The following is an 18,558-nucleotide window of genomic DNA, read 5'->3' on the forward strand; positions in this document are numbered from 1 at the left end:
AGAGAGGGAGGCTTTGGAGATGTCTTTGCTCCTTTGTTTCATGATAATACTATTGGGAGAGAATGGTGGGATAACTGCATCTATCATTCTGTATTGGCCATGATACCAGATCTGCCCCTTGATGCCGACAAAGCTGTGTTCTGCAAAAGTATTCAATAAAAAAGTGCATTAACCTTGTGATCTGAAGAGCTGAATGAATCATTCCAGTACTTCTGAGGATGAATGATTTTGCTTTCCTTATCTGTCCCTCTCTGAAAGACGTGCTCTCTCCCTTTACCTCTAAGTTCTAAACTCCCTACAACATATATAAAGAAACATACACTATGAAATTGATATTTTAATTGATACAGCTGTAATAACAAATCAGATTTTCTACCTTGGAGGACAAAGAAAATTGGCATATCGCCTTCTTTCACACTTGCATTTCGTTCAAACTCGAAACAAATGTGATATTGATGTCAACGAAACTGCTTGGGGTGGTGTAGTTTCTGTCTGCCTTTTGCTAGATTGCCTTGAGACAACTGCAGAGGTAAGACAGATTATGTGTCCTATGTGAATAAACAGTGCTTTCCTGGAACAGCGACTGTTGTGTTCTGGCCAACTGTAGTTAAGGAAGAGAGTTACTGTCTTGTAACAGTTAGTTTGAATTTGCACTGTTTTCTACAGCTGAACGGGTTGGGTTTAGGTCTCATCAATTCCACATGAAGTCCAAGCAAAAAACTAGGAAGGGGTCAGTTTACTTTTTCATTTCCAGGACATGAACATTAGAGCCTTGATTTTGTTTTATGCTGTTTGGGCAAATGAGGCAACTGAGCCAACTACATAATGGTAATTTAGCTTGGAAGCAAGATATTAGATTTGCTATTTGTTTTGTTTAAGTTTTCAACTGAATGGCTATTATTTACAAGTTGTTATTCCATGGAAGCTAAACTATAGTACCAGCATTCTAGACTAATTCAGCTTTTTCTCACGAAAAGGGCTTTGTGCGTGTAACGTGTCTGCTGCATTCTCTCACTTTCGTTCCCCCATGGGACAAAGTGAACACTGATTGAAGTATAACATTAGAGTCTGCTGTGGAGCAGCCACCGAGGAACGTTTGCTTTTTTGTGTGTGTCTCAAGTGAGATTCTAGTGATGACTAAAAAGATCAGATAAGAGGCTCGCAGATGTAAAAGATTTGTTTTACTGAGAAAGTAAATTGTATTGGACTGGATTTAATTAATGTAATTGAGTTGCAAAGTCTACTCCAACAGAGGTCACAGAGGAGCTTAAAGGCTGCTGTTACCTCAGTCAAGAGACTCAGGAAGGAACTCAATGTCCATCCATGGTGTACTTCATGGCATAAAGTTTGCATATAAATGCTCATGCTTTGTGCTGAGTTCATTTTCATATTAAAATCTAGGACATTTAATTTTCAAGTTATATGATTTCTTTAAGCAAAAAACTATTCAAACAAATTTTGGAAAAAAATCTCAGCCTTGCAGGACTGGAAGTGAGGAACTAAGCTGTCTTGATGGTGGCATGCGATACTTAGCTTTTGTTATCTCTGTTCTCTTCCTCTAGATGAAGTGGTTCACGTCTCAGTCCCTGAGAAGCTCACCTTCGAGGAAGCTAAAGAGATGTGTCGGAAAAGAGATGGCGTTCTTGCTTCTGTTGGGAACCTGTATGTGGCCTGGAGGAATGGCTTTGACCAGTGTGACTATGGCTGGCTGGCAGATGGCAGCGTTCGTTACCCAGCCTCGGTGGCAAGGCCCCAGTGTGGCGGAGGTTTACTTGGGGTGAGAACCCTGTATCGCTATGAGAACCAAACAGGCTTTCCTTACCCAGATAGCAAGTTTGATGCCTACTGCTATGAACGTAAGCTTTTTTTTCGTTATAATTTTCAGTATGCTCATCATGCTAACCCTGAAAAGTGTTTTCTTTAATACGTCTTTTGTTTCAGCTCTTGTGGCGCATGCAGATTTTAACAAAACTGTTTTATTGCTACGTCAAAAAAGCCAAAATAATTTGGAAAGCCAAATTAAAACAAATGTCTTAAGGCAGGTAAAGATAGGCAACGTTTTAAGGTAAGATTTCAGCCTGAGTAGTGTTTTTACACAGAATGACACACTGTGTCCACCGTCACCAATAAGTCCACTAATGCTATATATTTTAGTGCCTGACTACATCTTAGTGTCTTTGTGTCACACCGATGAACACAAGAACAGAAGAAATGTCTTACATGACCAGGTGGATAGCTGTCATCTAACCTGGTATTCTGTCTTCAATGCTCCAAAGCAATAAGAGAGGCTGTTTCCACACCACATATAAACCTGGCCATTTTCAGGCCTCTGAGATGCCACTAATTTAGGGGCTACCTCTGTATTCCAGGCATTTTGTCCCATCATGTTTTTTAGGTAATGAAGGCTGTTGTAAATTCTTCTCTCAGTTGCTCAGTGTTTCATGTGCCAGTCAAATGGTACCGTAGAAACTAGCATACCACCTCGAAAAACTGCAACATATATATGTTTTGTAGTTTATTAGTGCCACTAATTCTGCAATTACTGGTTAGTGATAGCGATTACATTCATCATTGGATCAGTATATTAAAATTAGCTTTGCCTCTTATGTAAATTAGCACACATGCTCCTTGTGGGTGTGGGGGAGCAAGTTTTCAGCGCTTGAATTGAGTTGGTGGTCACAATCTCCCATTGCCGTGTTTAATTTTGGCTCACTTTCAGCCTTTCATAAACAATGTTTGATGTTTTGGTGCCCTCTAATCTCCATAAAGGAGGTTTGGACTAGAAAAGTCCTGCTTAGGTCTGATTCCACGCACCCCCAAGGATGAAAAACTTGTTAAAACTTTCTAAGCAACAGTCTACTTGCTGTCTCCAGGTGCACACTATTGTATTATCTTTTCTACTAACCATCTGAAAAATTTCCTTGTTGCCTGTTCCTGTCCTTGAAGCAATATTCTTTGAGAGACTGATTTACCTCTCTTAAGGTAATAAAATTATTCTGCTGTCCTTAAAGAAACACTACCACTTAAGATTACAGGTAAAAAAAAAAAGTAGACTTGGGGAGAAAACAGATTTAATTTACCACTACCATTTTTGGAGTAAGTTGGTGAGAGGAATACATAAATAATACAACCTGATCTTAAATATACTCCCTCCCTTCTCCTCCCATCTTCCTGGCTACCTCCTCCCCACCATCAGTGCAGGGGGTGCAGGGCGTGGGGGGTGCAGTCCATCTGGCCATTACTCATAGTCCATGGCAGCTTCTCCCTGTCAAAAGAGAGGACTCTCCTTCCTGCCACGTGGTGCCCACCACACAAGAGGCAATTGTCTTCCTCCTTGTGTGTCCATTAAGGACATATATCACTTCAGGTTCATTCCCCGCTGATGCTTGGTCTCTCTCCCCTCTGGCCTTGGGTTCTCCATATACCGTGTCATCCAGGATGTTCTTGCTTCTGTTGATCCCCTCAGTTGGCAAGCAATGATCTTCCTGCCATCTCACTTACCACAGAGCTCCAGGGAAAAGTCCACATTCCTTTGTTTTCCTCTCAATTCCCCTTCCTCCAGCAGAAAAACTCCCCAATGTGAAAGACAGGACAAATCAAGACACAAAGAAAGAGAAGGAAATAATAAGGTCACCTCCTAAATACCTTGACTGCATAGGCTCTGATGGGCCTGGCCCTGGCCAGAGGCAGGTCTAATTTCTACCTGGGGCTGAGGGAGGTTCTGGCAGTTTCACATGAGTCATCTCTCTCAGCTCTCCCCCTGCGTACAAAAACCCTGCCAGACTCAAAGTGATGACATATACCTACACCTTTAAAAACCCATCCATGCACCTCGTAATGTGCAACGTGGAAGTTTCCGTGTAGCTCTTCCAAATATAATAGACCAGCTATCTGTTGAGAGAGTATTCCTTCAGCTTAATTCTGTCCTTCAAGAACCCTTCCATCACAAGAGTTCTACAAGATGACACCAATACTGTTGGAAGGTGTGTCATATCTAAGAGATCAGAGTGCCTCTTTTCAGCTGAAGACATTGCTTCCCTGAGCCTTGCAGCCTCCTTGGCAGGACAGGCAAGTTGGACTGCTCAACATTTTTCCTGCAAGCCTCTCCATTCAAGGAAATTCCTGTGGTTGCAAATAGTACAATTGACATTAACGTGTAAAGGCTACTTTGCTGAGTTAAAAGTTCAGAACTTGGTCTTTATCTACAAATATCTAGGGTTTTTTGGATTTAGTCCTGTGAATGTAAGTCAGAAATGTGTGAAGTGTGCAGCCTATACGGTCCTCATTTCTGTGGATAATGAATTAACTGCAGCTGCAGATCTTTCTACAGCATTGAAGGCTCATTGATGAGCAAACATTACTGCCTGAGAACAAATCCCAACATCTGGTGTAACATTACAGTCTGGCAGTTCTCAGGTGCTCTTCTCTGCAATATTTTAAAATAGGATTGTACATTCTTTTTCATTTATTGCTCATGGATAAGATATTCCAAAACTTTACATGTGGAAGTAGTCCTAATGGACTTCAACGTTACTGCATACAGGAATAAGGACTTGTTAAATTCCAGAGTGTGTATGCTAATCTGCAGGGCAGAGTTTTGTTGTATCACTCCTTCTGTTCCTCCCCCAAACTATTTGTGATCAGATATAAGTGTCTTGGGTAAAACTGACTTTAAAGAGAGTGAAATTCAACGATCCCTCTAAAAAACTCAAGTAGGGACTAGATATTTTGCCTGTAATCTAATCTTTGGTTAGGATAAATTCCAACTTTCTGTTTGCTTGTGTGAATTTCACCCCTTTCAAACAACATGTGCCTTTTCAATGTTATTTCCGGAAGTTTTAATTATTAAATTCTAGTGACATATCATTTGTTCTAAAAACATCCTAGATAAGTTTTCGGCTATTGCCTTTTGTATAACTGCTTGTTCTGCAAACTCTTGCCCTTGATATGTGGAGAATAATTATTTTATCAGTTTGCAACCCAGGAAATAGACAGTCTGTGATTATCAAACTGTTTACAAGAAAAAAAAAGACTAAAAAGAACCAACATAATATGGTAGATAGTGGACTGCTCTCTAGCAATTTTAATTGCAATCAACATTTCATCAGAATTAATTAAACTCTGCTAGCTAGATGACTCAAGTTTTGCCAAATACATCTGGTTTTGTGTAGGAAAATGCAGGAGTGTAATGCTGAACCAGGTACCCTCCTTCAGGGTGCCTGTCTGCCATGTATTTCAGAAGTTATCGAAAGCTCTCTCTCCCTCTCAGAACGTGCTTGGGCTCTCACAGGAACCAGCTGTAACTCTTCATTGCTTGCTAGAAGATTTATGCAAGTGGTGAGTAATGAGACTTGCTGCATAGCATCTCAGTCTTTCACATCTCAAGCAGCTGCCTGAAGCAGCGGCTCTGAGTGAGTCACTCTCTCCTGTTGGAGCCAGTCCCTTTTTGAGGGCAGAAAAAGGGAGAGAAAGAAAAAAATGTCTCCACAGCATAGCAGAAGGCTTGAATTTAAGTTCTTGTTGTCGTATAAAGTCAACTATTCCCAAGCTCTGACTGCTTTTAGCTCCATGTGAAGCTTTTACACAGTGATTCCTTCTGTGCTACACAACAAAACTATCCTTTTCAAGACCTTGATTCTTTCCATGTAACTACAGTCCAGTGCTTACAGTTCTTACTGTGCTCATTATGTGTCTCAAATTACATTGTTATGTTTCTCTCCTTGCCTGAATACTTAGTCACACCAGCAAAAAACTTCTGTTTCTGAAAAAGAAATGCATTTATGAAATTTTGATCAGCTAAAGGGAAAACCATAGAGTGCCTGTGTGGACGGGGCAGGATCAAGCCAGCTATCGAGGTAGCACCAGTGCCAAAGGTCTGCAGCACAGATGTTCATGCAGTGATCTCAGGTTTTTTACAGCATCCCTGTAAAGTTTCCTGTGCCTCCTGTGTGAAAGCTAGCAAAGTTCCCATTGACTCAGCTCTGAGAGTAATGGCCACATGTTGCACATTTATTTTGATGAAATGGCAATAATGAAGGACCCATGTTTGCCACTTTTACTCATGCTGGGTAACACTATACTCTCCAAGTAGGGCTACCAAAACAAACGCCACAGAAATGATCATTCCAATGCTTAAATTTATGCATACTCTGAGGCAATAGATCTGTGGCAAAGCAGGCATCTGTTTTAGTCATTACAAGGACAAACTGTAAGTTTGAGAAAGGGGATATCTCTTTCTTCGGCCATGTTTAGAGTCTTCACTCCTATCCTGTGATTATAAGTCTTTTGGTGGAAAATGTCAAAATATTAATTTTAAATTGCAGCTTAAAGAAACCTCAATCCATAGTTTGAACATTTTACTTTCTTTTAAAATGGAATCATATTTATTAAAATACATGAAAAACAGTATCCCAAACAGTAAATTCAACTTAGAAATGATATGCACTAGTTTTGATAAAACAGCCAACTTGGATAACATTTAACAGTACAGTTCAGTTCAGAATTTTAACTAGAGCAGTTTTCTGGTTACAGAATTACATTTTACAAAGCATCTGGACGTTATGAAAATAAAAGTGGCCCAGACTAATAATGCATAATTTAAAACTAAAAGTCTTGTTAAAAAAATTAAAAACCTTCTTTCCTTTGATCACAACTGTTTTTTACTCTACAGAAATCACATCACTCTGAGTTTCTAAAACATTATTCTTATGTTTCATCTCACCTCTGCAAGACTTTTGCCAGACTTTTTAGTTCCCTTTTTCTGAGAGGTACCTAATCATATACCCAATGGGGCTTGAAAAAGTTTCAGGTTAGACACAAGATTAAGTACTCTAAGCTCCTTGGAGATCATCATGAGAGAAAAAGATTTTAAGTGTTAAAATAGAGGACTTAGGTTAGCATATTTACGATTGAAAGAAAAAAGATATAACAATTCTTACTGAATACTGATGTTTATTTGTAAGAGATTAAAACATTGTATCAGCAAGCCAAAATTAGTTTTTAATGGGTGCCTATTAAATAGTTAGTTCTTGCATAGAGCTATAGGGTATTTATTTAATACCAACCCCACAGTCTTGCCAGATTTAATTTTCCGAAGTTTGTGGGAATTTTGCCGCAGACTTCAACTGACTTCGGATAGGCGTTTTATACTCCAACATCTGTACCATAAATTGCACTCCAGAATTGCACTAATCAAAATATATACAGTTTTTATCTTACATATCTGCAACAAAACTGTACTCAAGGCACTTCAAATATATGGTTCAAATTTTGAAACATATATCTGTGTTTTGCTGAGAAACACTGATTTAGTAAAGCTGAATTCATTTATAGGCCTGCATTGATTTCAGTGAATCTTTCAGCTAAACATTTCTTGCTTGACTCAAAACACATGTTGACAATTTTACTCTGGATCCGAACATTTTGTTTCAGGTGTGCGCTTTCATTTTGACTTCTTTTTTTTATGTACCGTCATTGTTTCTCTTTGGTTATGCCACTTTAGTTTGGCATTATGATTTCATTTAAGCTGGAGATTGGAAAATTCCAGTGCTGAGGTAGTGTTGTTGTATGTATTCATCGTGAATTGAGTCCACATTGTTCTGATGTTTCAGTACAGCCCCATCAAAAGTGTGTCCAAGTCAACAAATGCTTGTGACTGAGGGCCTCTTTCTTTGATGCTTCATCCATCTAAAGCTCAAAATCAGAGGAATATAGAAATATAGAAATATAGGAAGCTGCAACCTTCACAGTATGTAGCAGGACAGACCTTTCGTAAGATCAAAGTGGAGAATAATTGTTCCTCTGCAAACCTCTCCCCTGACCACCTCAAAACCTCTCCAACCAAACCCCATGTTTCTTGTCAGTTCAGGTAACACCATTTTGCTAGGACAAGAGTGCTTGCAAGGCAATTTGCGAGCAACACAAGCCCTGTGAAGGACTTCAGAGCAGGAAAACGGAAAAAAAGCCCCTTCTTTGGGCAGTCCTACGGCATGAGCCATCATGATTGCAGGCTAAGGCTCGGAAAACCTCAGCTGTGCTCACTTGTGCAGCAACAGAAAGTGTAAGATTTTTAGGCATAGCTCAAAAGCTGGCAGAAGAAATGTCTTCCCTTCTGCTGCATGTGACTTAGTTTGGAAAACTTTGAATAACTAGGCAGTTCTGTTCTTCTCCACAGCAACTGTCAGTAGCTACGTGTCCCAGCTATTTCCAGGATGAGGGAGTTATTTCCAGCCTGATGTCAGGGTCTGTATTACAGGAGATCTGTGGATTTTTGATCAGTTTGGGAATGACTACACAATACTGAAGACATGAGGTGTAGTGAAACCCATGGAATGAAATTTTCAGTCTGAAGAAAAAAAATCAAAACCAGAAATGGTTTGTCTTAGATGAAACACAACAGAGTGCTGAACAGAATAAAGCCACTGTCTTCCACCATTTCACAGTCTAGTATCAGAATGGGTAAAATGCCTTTGAGCAGGCAAGCATCTCAAGGTCATGGCACTGACCACCGTGTGTACAAGGCAGTTGGCTCTGCTTGTGCTTCCTTTCCCCTCTGTGAAGTTATGCAAAGAGCTTAAGCTGCCTTACTGAGGCAGCTGCCACCAGGTAGCAATTCTCTAGCTTTTATTGTTTTGCTAAGAAGGCAGATCTCTCTGCTTCTCTCAGATACGCAGTTTAGCAAGACCTACATAGATGCAGAGATCTCCAGTAATATCTTGGACTGGATGTAGGAAGAACAAATCCCTGAAGCTCACTGCTGGATTTATAGCAGCAGACAAACATCACAGAGGCTGTGCACACTAACAGCTCGCAGCGTGTCTTTTACCCCACTCTGCTTCAGGAAGGAATTTTGAGGAGTCAGTCAGACAATGCTGAAATGGGAAGAAGATCTCAATGAACTTCGGACAATCCTGCTGCTCATAGAATTCACTAATACCTCACCCTGTGAAGGAGAAGGAGGAGGTGCTTGGGTGCATATTGACCTTTTAAATGCTGTGTAAAGTATGACAAGAGAGAACCTGATTTATCAATCTAACCGATGTATGTGAAGCAACTGGAGCCTCAGGAGGTGGACTTTCTGTAAGAGAAGTCATTTGCCTTTCTTTCCCCCAAATGGCTGAATGTGTCAGGTAACAAGGATGGGATAACACGAATCAACAATGTGAAGGAGTAAAATGTCCATCCCTTTGGTATTCAAGTACAGGAACATAAATTGGTTTTCTTCTTCATCACCTTTGCTCACTGCTGTTGGAATTGAGTACCACTTACAGGGCATATGGGTAATCTGTGTCCTTTCACACTAAGTGGGGAGAGCAAAGCAGTAAGAATTTTGCTGTTGGTTCCCAACTCGAGTGACAATCTTGGCTCTCTTTGTTCTTCCATTGGTTTTTGTGGTCAGGAAGCAAAGGTTGTTGCTTTCAGTTGATGCTCAGATACAGATTTCATTAGCTAGAGCTGACTAAAGAGGCTCGTTAATTTTTTTGTCCTCTTTGGCAGTTTATGCATAAATAATGTGGAAGAATAAATGCTTTTTGCTATTGTTCTTTTGTTGACAGATTGACAGGTTATAATTTATTTACAGAACTACACTTACAAGTGGGAAAGCCAGGAGGTAACATATCCTTTCCATTTTAACCATGTGACTTCAGAAGTTACGAAACAGCAACTGGTTTTACTTAAGAGTGTTTGTGTTTACAGAGCTAATAGACCTGCTATCTCTGCTTTTTTTTAGCTGGAAGAAAAGAACTTTGGGCAATGGGATGAGGAGGATATAGAATCATAGAGTCATAGAATGACCTAGGCTGGAAGGGACCTCAGAGATCATTTTAATCCAGCCTCCCTGCTGCCAGGGACGCCACCTCTCAACTAGATCAGGCAACACATGAGGACCGAACGGGAACTGAACCCGCCACCTTAGTGTTGTTAGCGCTATGCTCAACTGACAGCTAACTGGCCCCCTCTATGTGACCTTTCTTTATATTTTAAGTTTTTCCCTGCAAATAAGACAGACTAATCACTTTTAAATTTTTTTTTAATGAAACTCAACTAATTTTCTCTGATATTGCACATATTTTATAATTGTGAATGGATACTGCATTTTGATTTTTTAATTATTCTTCTCGTTATATTTGGCTTACGCTTTGATGTCAAACAGTGGGAGTATACATTTGCAGTTATGGAGAAACTCATAGCTGCAGTGTCAGATTTTGAATCCTCTTTATGCTACCACATGTTGCATAAGTAATGAAAAAACTCCACATACCCTGTCCACCTTTCTCCTTCCTGAAATGAGTGAACAAGTTATACTGAGTCAGTGTAATAACGAGAGGTTTCTGGCTCAGTTTGTAACCTGGAGCACTATTTCTTTTATTTTTTTTTTGATCTGTTCTTACTCTCAGGCGCATCCAATTTGGAAGGTTTTGCCAGTAATTTAAACTCCAGCTGGCGTAACTCTTAGAGTTAAGGGAACATTCAAGATTATCTTCTCTGCCAGGGTTGGTAGCAGAGAAGAGACAAACACATAAAACAAATTTAATGAAGTAGCAAAAAAATTAGCATACAAAAATGTGTAAAAATTAAGCAAAACAATCTCTTTACGTAAGCATCATGCTGTAAATGAGCTGGAAGTAGTCTAACCATTAATTTTGACTGTTTCAACATCACTTATGTTTTGGAATAATTTATTTTGGCTGTTATTCACAGAAAAGTCACTATTTCCAGGTTTTGTTCTGACAATATTTTTTTGTTGTTTTTGCTGTTGGCAATGACTTAAAACAATTTCTTTTTCTATCTGTAGGGTCTGTGTTCTTCCTAGTTCTTAAGTACATACTTAAACATAAACAAACAATATTTCAGAGTGCAGAGAAATTCCTCAAGTGGTTCAAGTTAGACACTTGGTTAAAAATTCTGTGAAACTGGTTGTGCTGAAAATGTGTATATATATTATAATTTATATAATATATATAGTCTTTAAATAGGCATTTTCTCCTCCAGAAAGTACATCCAGGTACCTTGAAATTATTACACAACACAGAACATTAAAATCCTCGTCTGATAATTGCAAAGTTAAATCACGTCTGAAGTTGTATAGTGTAATTTCCTTGAAAAATACTAGCTTTAATATTGATCCATTATTTTGAACACTTATTTAAACAGTGGTGGGATAGAAGAGGTAGAAGATGCTGTGCAGTGAAAGTGTAAAATAGAGTGAAAAAAATTTAGTATCTCTGCAAAGTAATATACTCCATCCAAAATCAGCTTAATGCAGGTTGTTCAGTATAAAAAGAATCAATTAAAAAACAAGATAGTCTTTGATATGAACAGCTGTTGGTGAGATAATTTGCTTTCCTGCCGCTAATACATTTATGAAATTTGTTAGGAAAGTCTGAATCTGAAGAAGGACAAAAGAGATAGCATAGTGCACATGTGATACAAGGAGAACAGTAATGCAAAACATCTGGGTAGAGTCAACGACAGTTCAAACTGATGTTCAGTCTATTCAAAAAGCAACCTTCTCTTTGTGTTCTTTTTTTTTTCCAGAATAGAAAAAACCCCAAAAACATTGATAGATCAGTTTCTTTTTAAAGAAGCGTTTTTTTTAATCTGTTCAAATAAATTTGCAAACCTGAATGATCTGTATGAAAAATCTTATGTATCATATTTATGACAAAACAATTTTAGAGGCCATGTAGTTAATTGTACTGGTAACTCCATTGGAAAAAAAATGTCTGTTTATTGTAAGCTCTTAAAAAATATGTGCTTTTCTTATACCAGTATATTTGTTGCTTCACTTTAAGATAAGCAAATCAAATGTTCTTGGTGTTTTTTCACATTTACTTCATAAATGTGTAGCAATTTTATCAAGTAACTAGCAGATAATGAGTCATGAACAACAAATAACTGCATCTCAGGCATAAATATGTGAACTTTTGGGTCTTCCAAACACTTCTTGAAAATTGAGAAGCTACATAAATTGTTGTAAGTAAGTGTATACTATTTCCTAGCAGGGATTAAATAAAGTTACTTTTTTCTTCCCCCCCCCCCCCCCCATTTCAATATTTTTTTTCCAAAGTCCCTGCAGTGCTGGCCCAGGTCTCCATTCTCATGCCCTCATTTTTTCTAGCTTTGTTAGAGGGCATTATGCTTTCACATTCTTTCAAACAGTGATCTCAATAGTCACTTAAAACATGGTAATTTGGGTCTAAATAAGTACTTGATTTGGCTGCAAAACAAATTCAATCTACATTAAAAAACTCATCCTTCTATGGTTAGAACAGATAATATGAGACTATGCTGTCTTCTTTCCATTTTGCCGTTAAAACAATAAAAGGAGCTTTTGAGGCAAATTGGCAGATTCTTTGGTAGAAATTTAACAACTACCAGCTACCACTCAAGACAGTGGTAACTTCATGTATGCACTCTTCATTCCACAGTTGTGAAGGAAAACTCTGCAGTTTAAACCATTCTCATGCAAGCAGGGAGGCAAAAAAAATTGTAAGAACTTGTTGACTCTTGGTTCTGACCACCTTCTCACACTTGAATCACATAGGGGTTGAAAAGAGTAATAGCATCCACTTCAGGTTGTAGAGCCCCAAAACATGAAAATCATTTGTGTTAAGGCTGTTCTTTGCTTAATGGGATTCCAAGAACTTTAGTTCTTCTTGCTCAGCTGAATGTTTTAACCTTAAAAAACAAAGTCTGTATAAGTAGCTAAGCCTTCTTAGTAAAATGACAAATAGTTTTAATGTACGGTAGGAAAAAAAATCTGTTTCTTTTTCTGCTAGTAAAGAACACCATCACTTCTAAACATAGCAACGCCGTATTTTCTTACCCTCACAAATTCCTTTTCACTTTCACTTCTCATTCAAGAAAACTGAAATATCAGCTCATTTTCCTCGTTTCCTTACTCTTTATATCCATGCATTCTTCTAGGAAGCCTAAGGAGCCATCACATGACAAGCCTGTCAACTTCAGGGTAAATCAAATAAGTTTCTTGCAAAGGTGATATTTTCAAAGTTTGATGTGAGAAACTAAACAAATATTTGGGTGATCCTAACTTACACATGCAGAATTCCTATTTACAATTATCAAAGGGGTACCTAATTAGACAAGGGTATGTGAAAAGAAATGATTTGTGCATACATACTGCATATGCTTGAGTATAAACTGCCAGTGCACAAATATGTGACCAAGTCTTTCTAAACTTTTTATTTTCTTCCTCTTCCTTGCTTATACTGTTACCTCCTCCAAGTTCCGAGTCAGCCAGAGGCTGCATCATTATCTAGAACATCTTCATCCCTGTATGCTATGCAGTAAAAATCCAATCTCAGAAATCACTTTTTCTCCTGGTAACTGGTATTCTTACCTTACATTAAGTAAAGACTCCTGATCTCTTTTATTAACTCACAGCTATAATAATGAGTCTTTGGCTTCAGTGTTTTCTTGCAAGATACTGTAACTGTTGTGAATTCTGCATGTCAGGGTGATAAAATTCTTTGCACTCTTCGAAGTTCAGTGATATTTCCTTTTGGAAGAAGCTATATATGTAGTTGTGTCTGTGTTAGTCCTCATATACACAGTCTATTAAGTGCACTCTTAATATGCTTAGTGTGATTTAAAGGACCATATTTTGCTCTTTACTTGCATCCATATAAGGCTTTTGACTGTCAGAAATAATAGCACTGTTTTAAGACATTCACGTCTTCCACCTGTCTGCCTCCATTGCCCCTCTGAAGATTACCCATCTAGAATAGCTGACAGAAGAGAAGGTGTTTCCACCTTGGGCTTTTTCAAGTAAATCCTGTTTTCTGAATGCAAACTCACCTTTTTCAGGAGTGTAAAATCTGATGCCAGACTTTGCAGTGCCATAGTTGACAGCACATATTTCCTCCTCAGATAGGCTGAAAGTCTGGGGCAGAAAGAGTGGACAAGGCATAAGGCAGCAAGATTCTTTTAAACACCACAATTTGGTTCACTGGAAAGACATTTCTTTGTGTCTTTTGTGAATGTGGGATAGCTACCCTTTAGTTTTCCCATCATTCAAGGGGTTCAGCACTCTGCCTTTTCATGTTCAACACTCCCATAGAACTTTTGTATATGAAGGAGTTTCAGATATATATCTTTGAAGTATTTTCCAGAAATTTACATAATTATAGTATTAAGTTTACGATTTTATGATTTTCTGTTTTCACCTTTCCCCATAATAAATTTCTCTCAGTATAATTTAAATACAGGGCAGCATTTCTTGTGGCATTGCAAAACAGTACTTTCTGATGGCATGTTTGTTCCTGTTGCTTAAGCATCTTCTCACTCCATAGAGGGTTCCTTTTTGCAATTTGTAATTATGTGCTGAAAATAAACTAAAGTGGTGTTTCATTCCCTTTATACATGAGTTGCGTGCTACAGTAAGCTTTGATAAAAACCCACAGATTCGCAGTACCACTCATTCATGACATCACAAAATAAACTTTTATATTCCCTGATTGGTACTGAGCTGTCTGATGGGTACTCATATAATACAAGGACTTCTAGGGCTAATTATATGAACAATGAATATGAAGAATACTGCTACTCTTCTCATTTCATTGAGTTAAATGTTCTACAGCTTTATAATGTGCTATTTTATGTAATTCAAATCTCTATTCTATGCTGAACATCTGTCTAAAGCATTTAAGCTTTATATTTTTATCTCAGTGTAGCATTCAGGGTTTTCTCTGGGAACATTCAAACTGAATTAAAGTGACATTTGTTTGTATTATGACTGAATAATTCCTTAACATATTTTTTTTCTTTTTTAAGGTAAAAAAGTGATAACAGAGCCTACAACTGTTAAGCTGATTACATCTCTGAGAACTGACAGTGTGAAATCGTCATCTGCTAAAGTTACTCTTAAACCTCCTGGTTTTGAGACTTTGATTACTGAAGTGCCTGTCACCAAAACAGAGGTCCCTGCAGTGGAGGAAACAACCCTAGAGACTGAAGAAGATACAGAAATGACTACTGATGTGGCTGAGGAGAAGAGGGAAATGGAGGTGCTTATGGAGAACATTAAGTTAACCACCCTTCTACCTCAGACTGTCACAGATGGCGAATTGAGTACTTACGATACACTGGGAAGGACTGAATATGATGTTTCACCTAGGTTAACAGAGAGCACATCTGCAGCTTTGGAGCTGGAGCCCACTTACTCTGAAGCAGAATTGCCTGAGGAACAAGGTAGGTCTGAAAGCATTGAGGACGCTTTCTTGACCTCTGTAATTTTTCAGGATAGCACAGCTGTAGCTAAGAGTTCCACTGGTTCATGGGAAGATGCTGAAGCAGGAGATACACAAAAACATGATGCTGATAATCAGACTGAACAAATAGAAGTGGGTCCTGTGATGACAGCTACAGATAGCTTGTCACCAACTTCTCGGAAAGAGTTTCCCAGAACAGGGACTTCAGTTTCCTTGACAAAAGAGAACATATATCTTGGTGCTCACTCAACAAAAGAACCCACAAAAAAGTCAATGGAGGCGAAATCTGACAAGAAACTTACAACTGTTGTAATCCCTAAGGCTTTGCTCACTGATCAGTATGATCTTTCTACAGAGGGGGAGGGCAGAGAGAGCATGTACACCCTTATGCCTGGTAGATTGTCTAGCATGGCTACTGGTAGCGTCTCAGAATCAGATGTTCTTGCTGCATCAGAGACACTCCTGGATGAGCACGCGGTAACCACTGGACAGGTTTCTACAGCATATGAGTCAACTCCATTCATTAAATTTAGTTCTGCTATGATACTTGATAATGAGGCATCAGCTGAAGGAAGCAGAGAGGACCTGAGAGATGTGCAGCCAACCATGTCATCTGGAATGCCTGTATCCTTTTCTGCGTCAGCTGTTAATCAAACAGGATCTGAGGCCATTGTTCTCTCAGGAAGTACTGAAGAAACAAAGGAGCAAGAAATGACTACAAAGGATCCTAAGATCTCACATGCCACAGCTGTCCTTCCTACTTATGTTACAGCAGAACCCGAGGAGCATTCTACAAGTGAGAAGCTGACGCAGGCTCCTTCAGCTTCTGGCACATGGCTGCTGACAGATAAAGATCAGGGTTATATGATAGAAAAGTCATCTCATACTGAGACAATACATGAGTTAGATACAGAAGATAGTATCTCTGGATTGGAGCTTACATCATCTCCAGGGCAAGTTACAGAATATACAAAGCATCCAGGAGCTCCCATTTCAGCAGTTACAGATGAAACCGAGACAAGCATGGAGCCAGCGGAAAGAAAAAGTGATGAAGAAGCTGTATCAGCTGTTTTTGATCAGAGTAAAGATACTGTAGGTGTGTCCCACACAAGCAGCTCTTTGGATATGGAAATGATCACAGTATCCAAAATATCAGTGGATGAAAGCAGCGCAACAATAAAATCTTTTAGCTCCTCAAGTGTTACTGTATTACCCACTTCTATGCCCACAGTCATGGAGGTAACTGAGTACGAAGGAGATGAAACATCAGGGTATGTTTTGAAAACGTCCGTTTCTACCCCAGAAGCTGAGCAAAGAGAGGTTACTGAGACATCGGTAGCAGCACCTGCTGAAGACGTTTCTGCTGAAATGGAGGTCTCAAAATACATAGTGACAGAGGAAGGCCAAATAAGCATTGTGAAATCAGCTGAGAAGGAGTCAGTGGCAACACTTCAAGACAGAAAAGGAACACCATCAGCTGGCTTTGAAGGGACAAAGGAATCTCTTCTATTTACAGATGTGACAAAGGTAGATACTACAGTTCCACAGGAAGAACCTGTTCCTTCCCTAGTTCCAGTTACTGTAGAGAGTGAAGTCACTAGAGCTATGCCAGTTACTGATCAGACTCCTTTTGATGGTATCTTTCATACAGAAGCAACAGAAACAACTGCAAAAGATAGTGAGCTGTTCCCAGAGGAGCCCTCCACAAAGGACCAAGATAAGGAGTCAGACACTGCCACAGAGTCTACCTTATCTGTGACATCTGTTCAAACACACAAGCAAAAGATGGCACCAGTATCTGGATTGTCTCAAACAGCTATTCAGGAAAAGCAGGATGAGACAGGTTCAGCTTACGATGAGACATATCCAGCAACAGAAGTATCAGTGCCTGCAGTGAAGCTCACTGACTATGGAAGAGATTTGGGACACGAAACTAGCACCAGGACCATGCCTCTCACAGTGACTCCGAAAACTGAAACTGCTGCTGATCAAGAAGAGAAGGTTACTGAAGTGATGTCTGTAACAGTGGGTACCCAAGGAAGAACATATGAAAGCAGAGGAACCCCTACCAGGGAAGACAGTGATGTAGTGAGCTGGGAATCTATGTTGCCCTCCCATAGGATGCCAGCAGGTCATTCTACTGTGGAAAGCATTACTCATCCGACTTTGGGAGCTTCTCCAAGCCAAACTCTGGAAGGTTCGGGAGTGTCAGAAGAACCTGAAGAAATCAAAACAGCTATATTTTCATCTAATGCAACGGATAAGACAACAATTCTCAGTGATGTAACACCCCCTTCCATTAGTGCTGTAGACAAAACTCAGCCTACATCAGCATCCAAACCTTACATTACTCAAAAATCACCACGTATCATTCCTGAGGAAGAAGAGGAGGTAAAAAGCAACGACATCATCGTAATTGATGAATCTATTTCTCCCGGTAAAACCACTGCTGACGATGATCTGACAGGAAAGACGATAGAGTCAGAAATTGATAAAGAATATTTCACAGCATCAACTGCTACTGCAGTTGCACGACCTACTGCACCACCCAAAGTGAAGGAGGCCACAGAGGCTTTACAACCTCAGGAGGTGTCTCCTTCTACTTCACACCCTGATAGTGAAAAAGACATAAGATTGTATGTTATTCAAATCGCAGGCAATGATACAGGTAAGATTTTGCCTTTTAGACCTGCAGTCCATCAGAATGGACAGTTTATCATAACAAACTGGTGTACTTTAGAATATACTGGAGATGTTTCTTGGATCACTGAAGGATGCAAAATACAAGTTTTATCTAGACAGCAACTTACTAAATATTGGTAGGTCTATTTTTCTGTTCATTAAAATAGCTCAGAAATATGTTATATATATGGTTTGGGTAAGATTAACTTCTATGTAAGAATGAATATGAAACAGTTGTATTTCCTCTTAAAAGTCATGATGCCTATACTTCATTTTTCTTATTTAATGTTGTCGTCACTGATTAAACTTAAGCTATCTGTGAGACAAGCATTTTAATGTCACAGCTTCCATTCCATGCATTACTAGTCCTAAATGAAGCACTAGATTCTTTTAACCTTCCATTAGTCTGTAGCAATTAACAATGCCATGTACAATGTAGTCAGCTAAAAATGGTTGAGGCACTCTTCTGTGTCCACAGGTGGACCTCTTGTGATTTGGGGGACGGGTTTTTGCACATTTTCCTAGCATATCATACTTTTTAAACACATTTTACAGAGTTTGCAATGCAAATCAACATATTTTTTAGATGTGTTAAATTTTTTAGCTGATGGCAGTGTACATGTGTGTAGAGCTTCAATTCCAT

General features: G+C 39.0%; 1 protein-coding gene across 1 annotated transcript in view; it reads left to right on the forward strand.

Annotated features, from left to right (window-relative positions):
* Positions 1-1,533: 1,533 nt before the first annotated feature.
* LOC104271777 (versican core protein-like) overlaps positions 1,534-18,558 on the forward strand; it is a gene marked incomplete at its 5' end in the record, with an annotated part of 72,407 nt that continues 55,382 nt past the window's right edge. The window contains 2 exons of the mRNA XM_009866560.1: positions 1,534-1,856; positions 14,797-17,901. Coding sequence (XP_009864862.1) covers positions 1,534-1,856; positions 14,797-17,901 — 3,428 coding nt within the window. The remainder of the gene's footprint in view (positions 1,857-14,796; positions 17,902-18,558) is intronic.

This window comes from Apaloderma vittatum, unplaced genomic scaffold (assembly GCF_000703405.1).
Source record: "Apaloderma vittatum isolate BGI_N311 unplaced genomic scaffold, ASM70340v1 scaffold5353, whole genome shotgun sequence".
NCBI lineage: Eukaryota > Metazoa > Chordata > Aves > Trogoniformes > Trogonidae > Apaloderma > Apaloderma vittatum.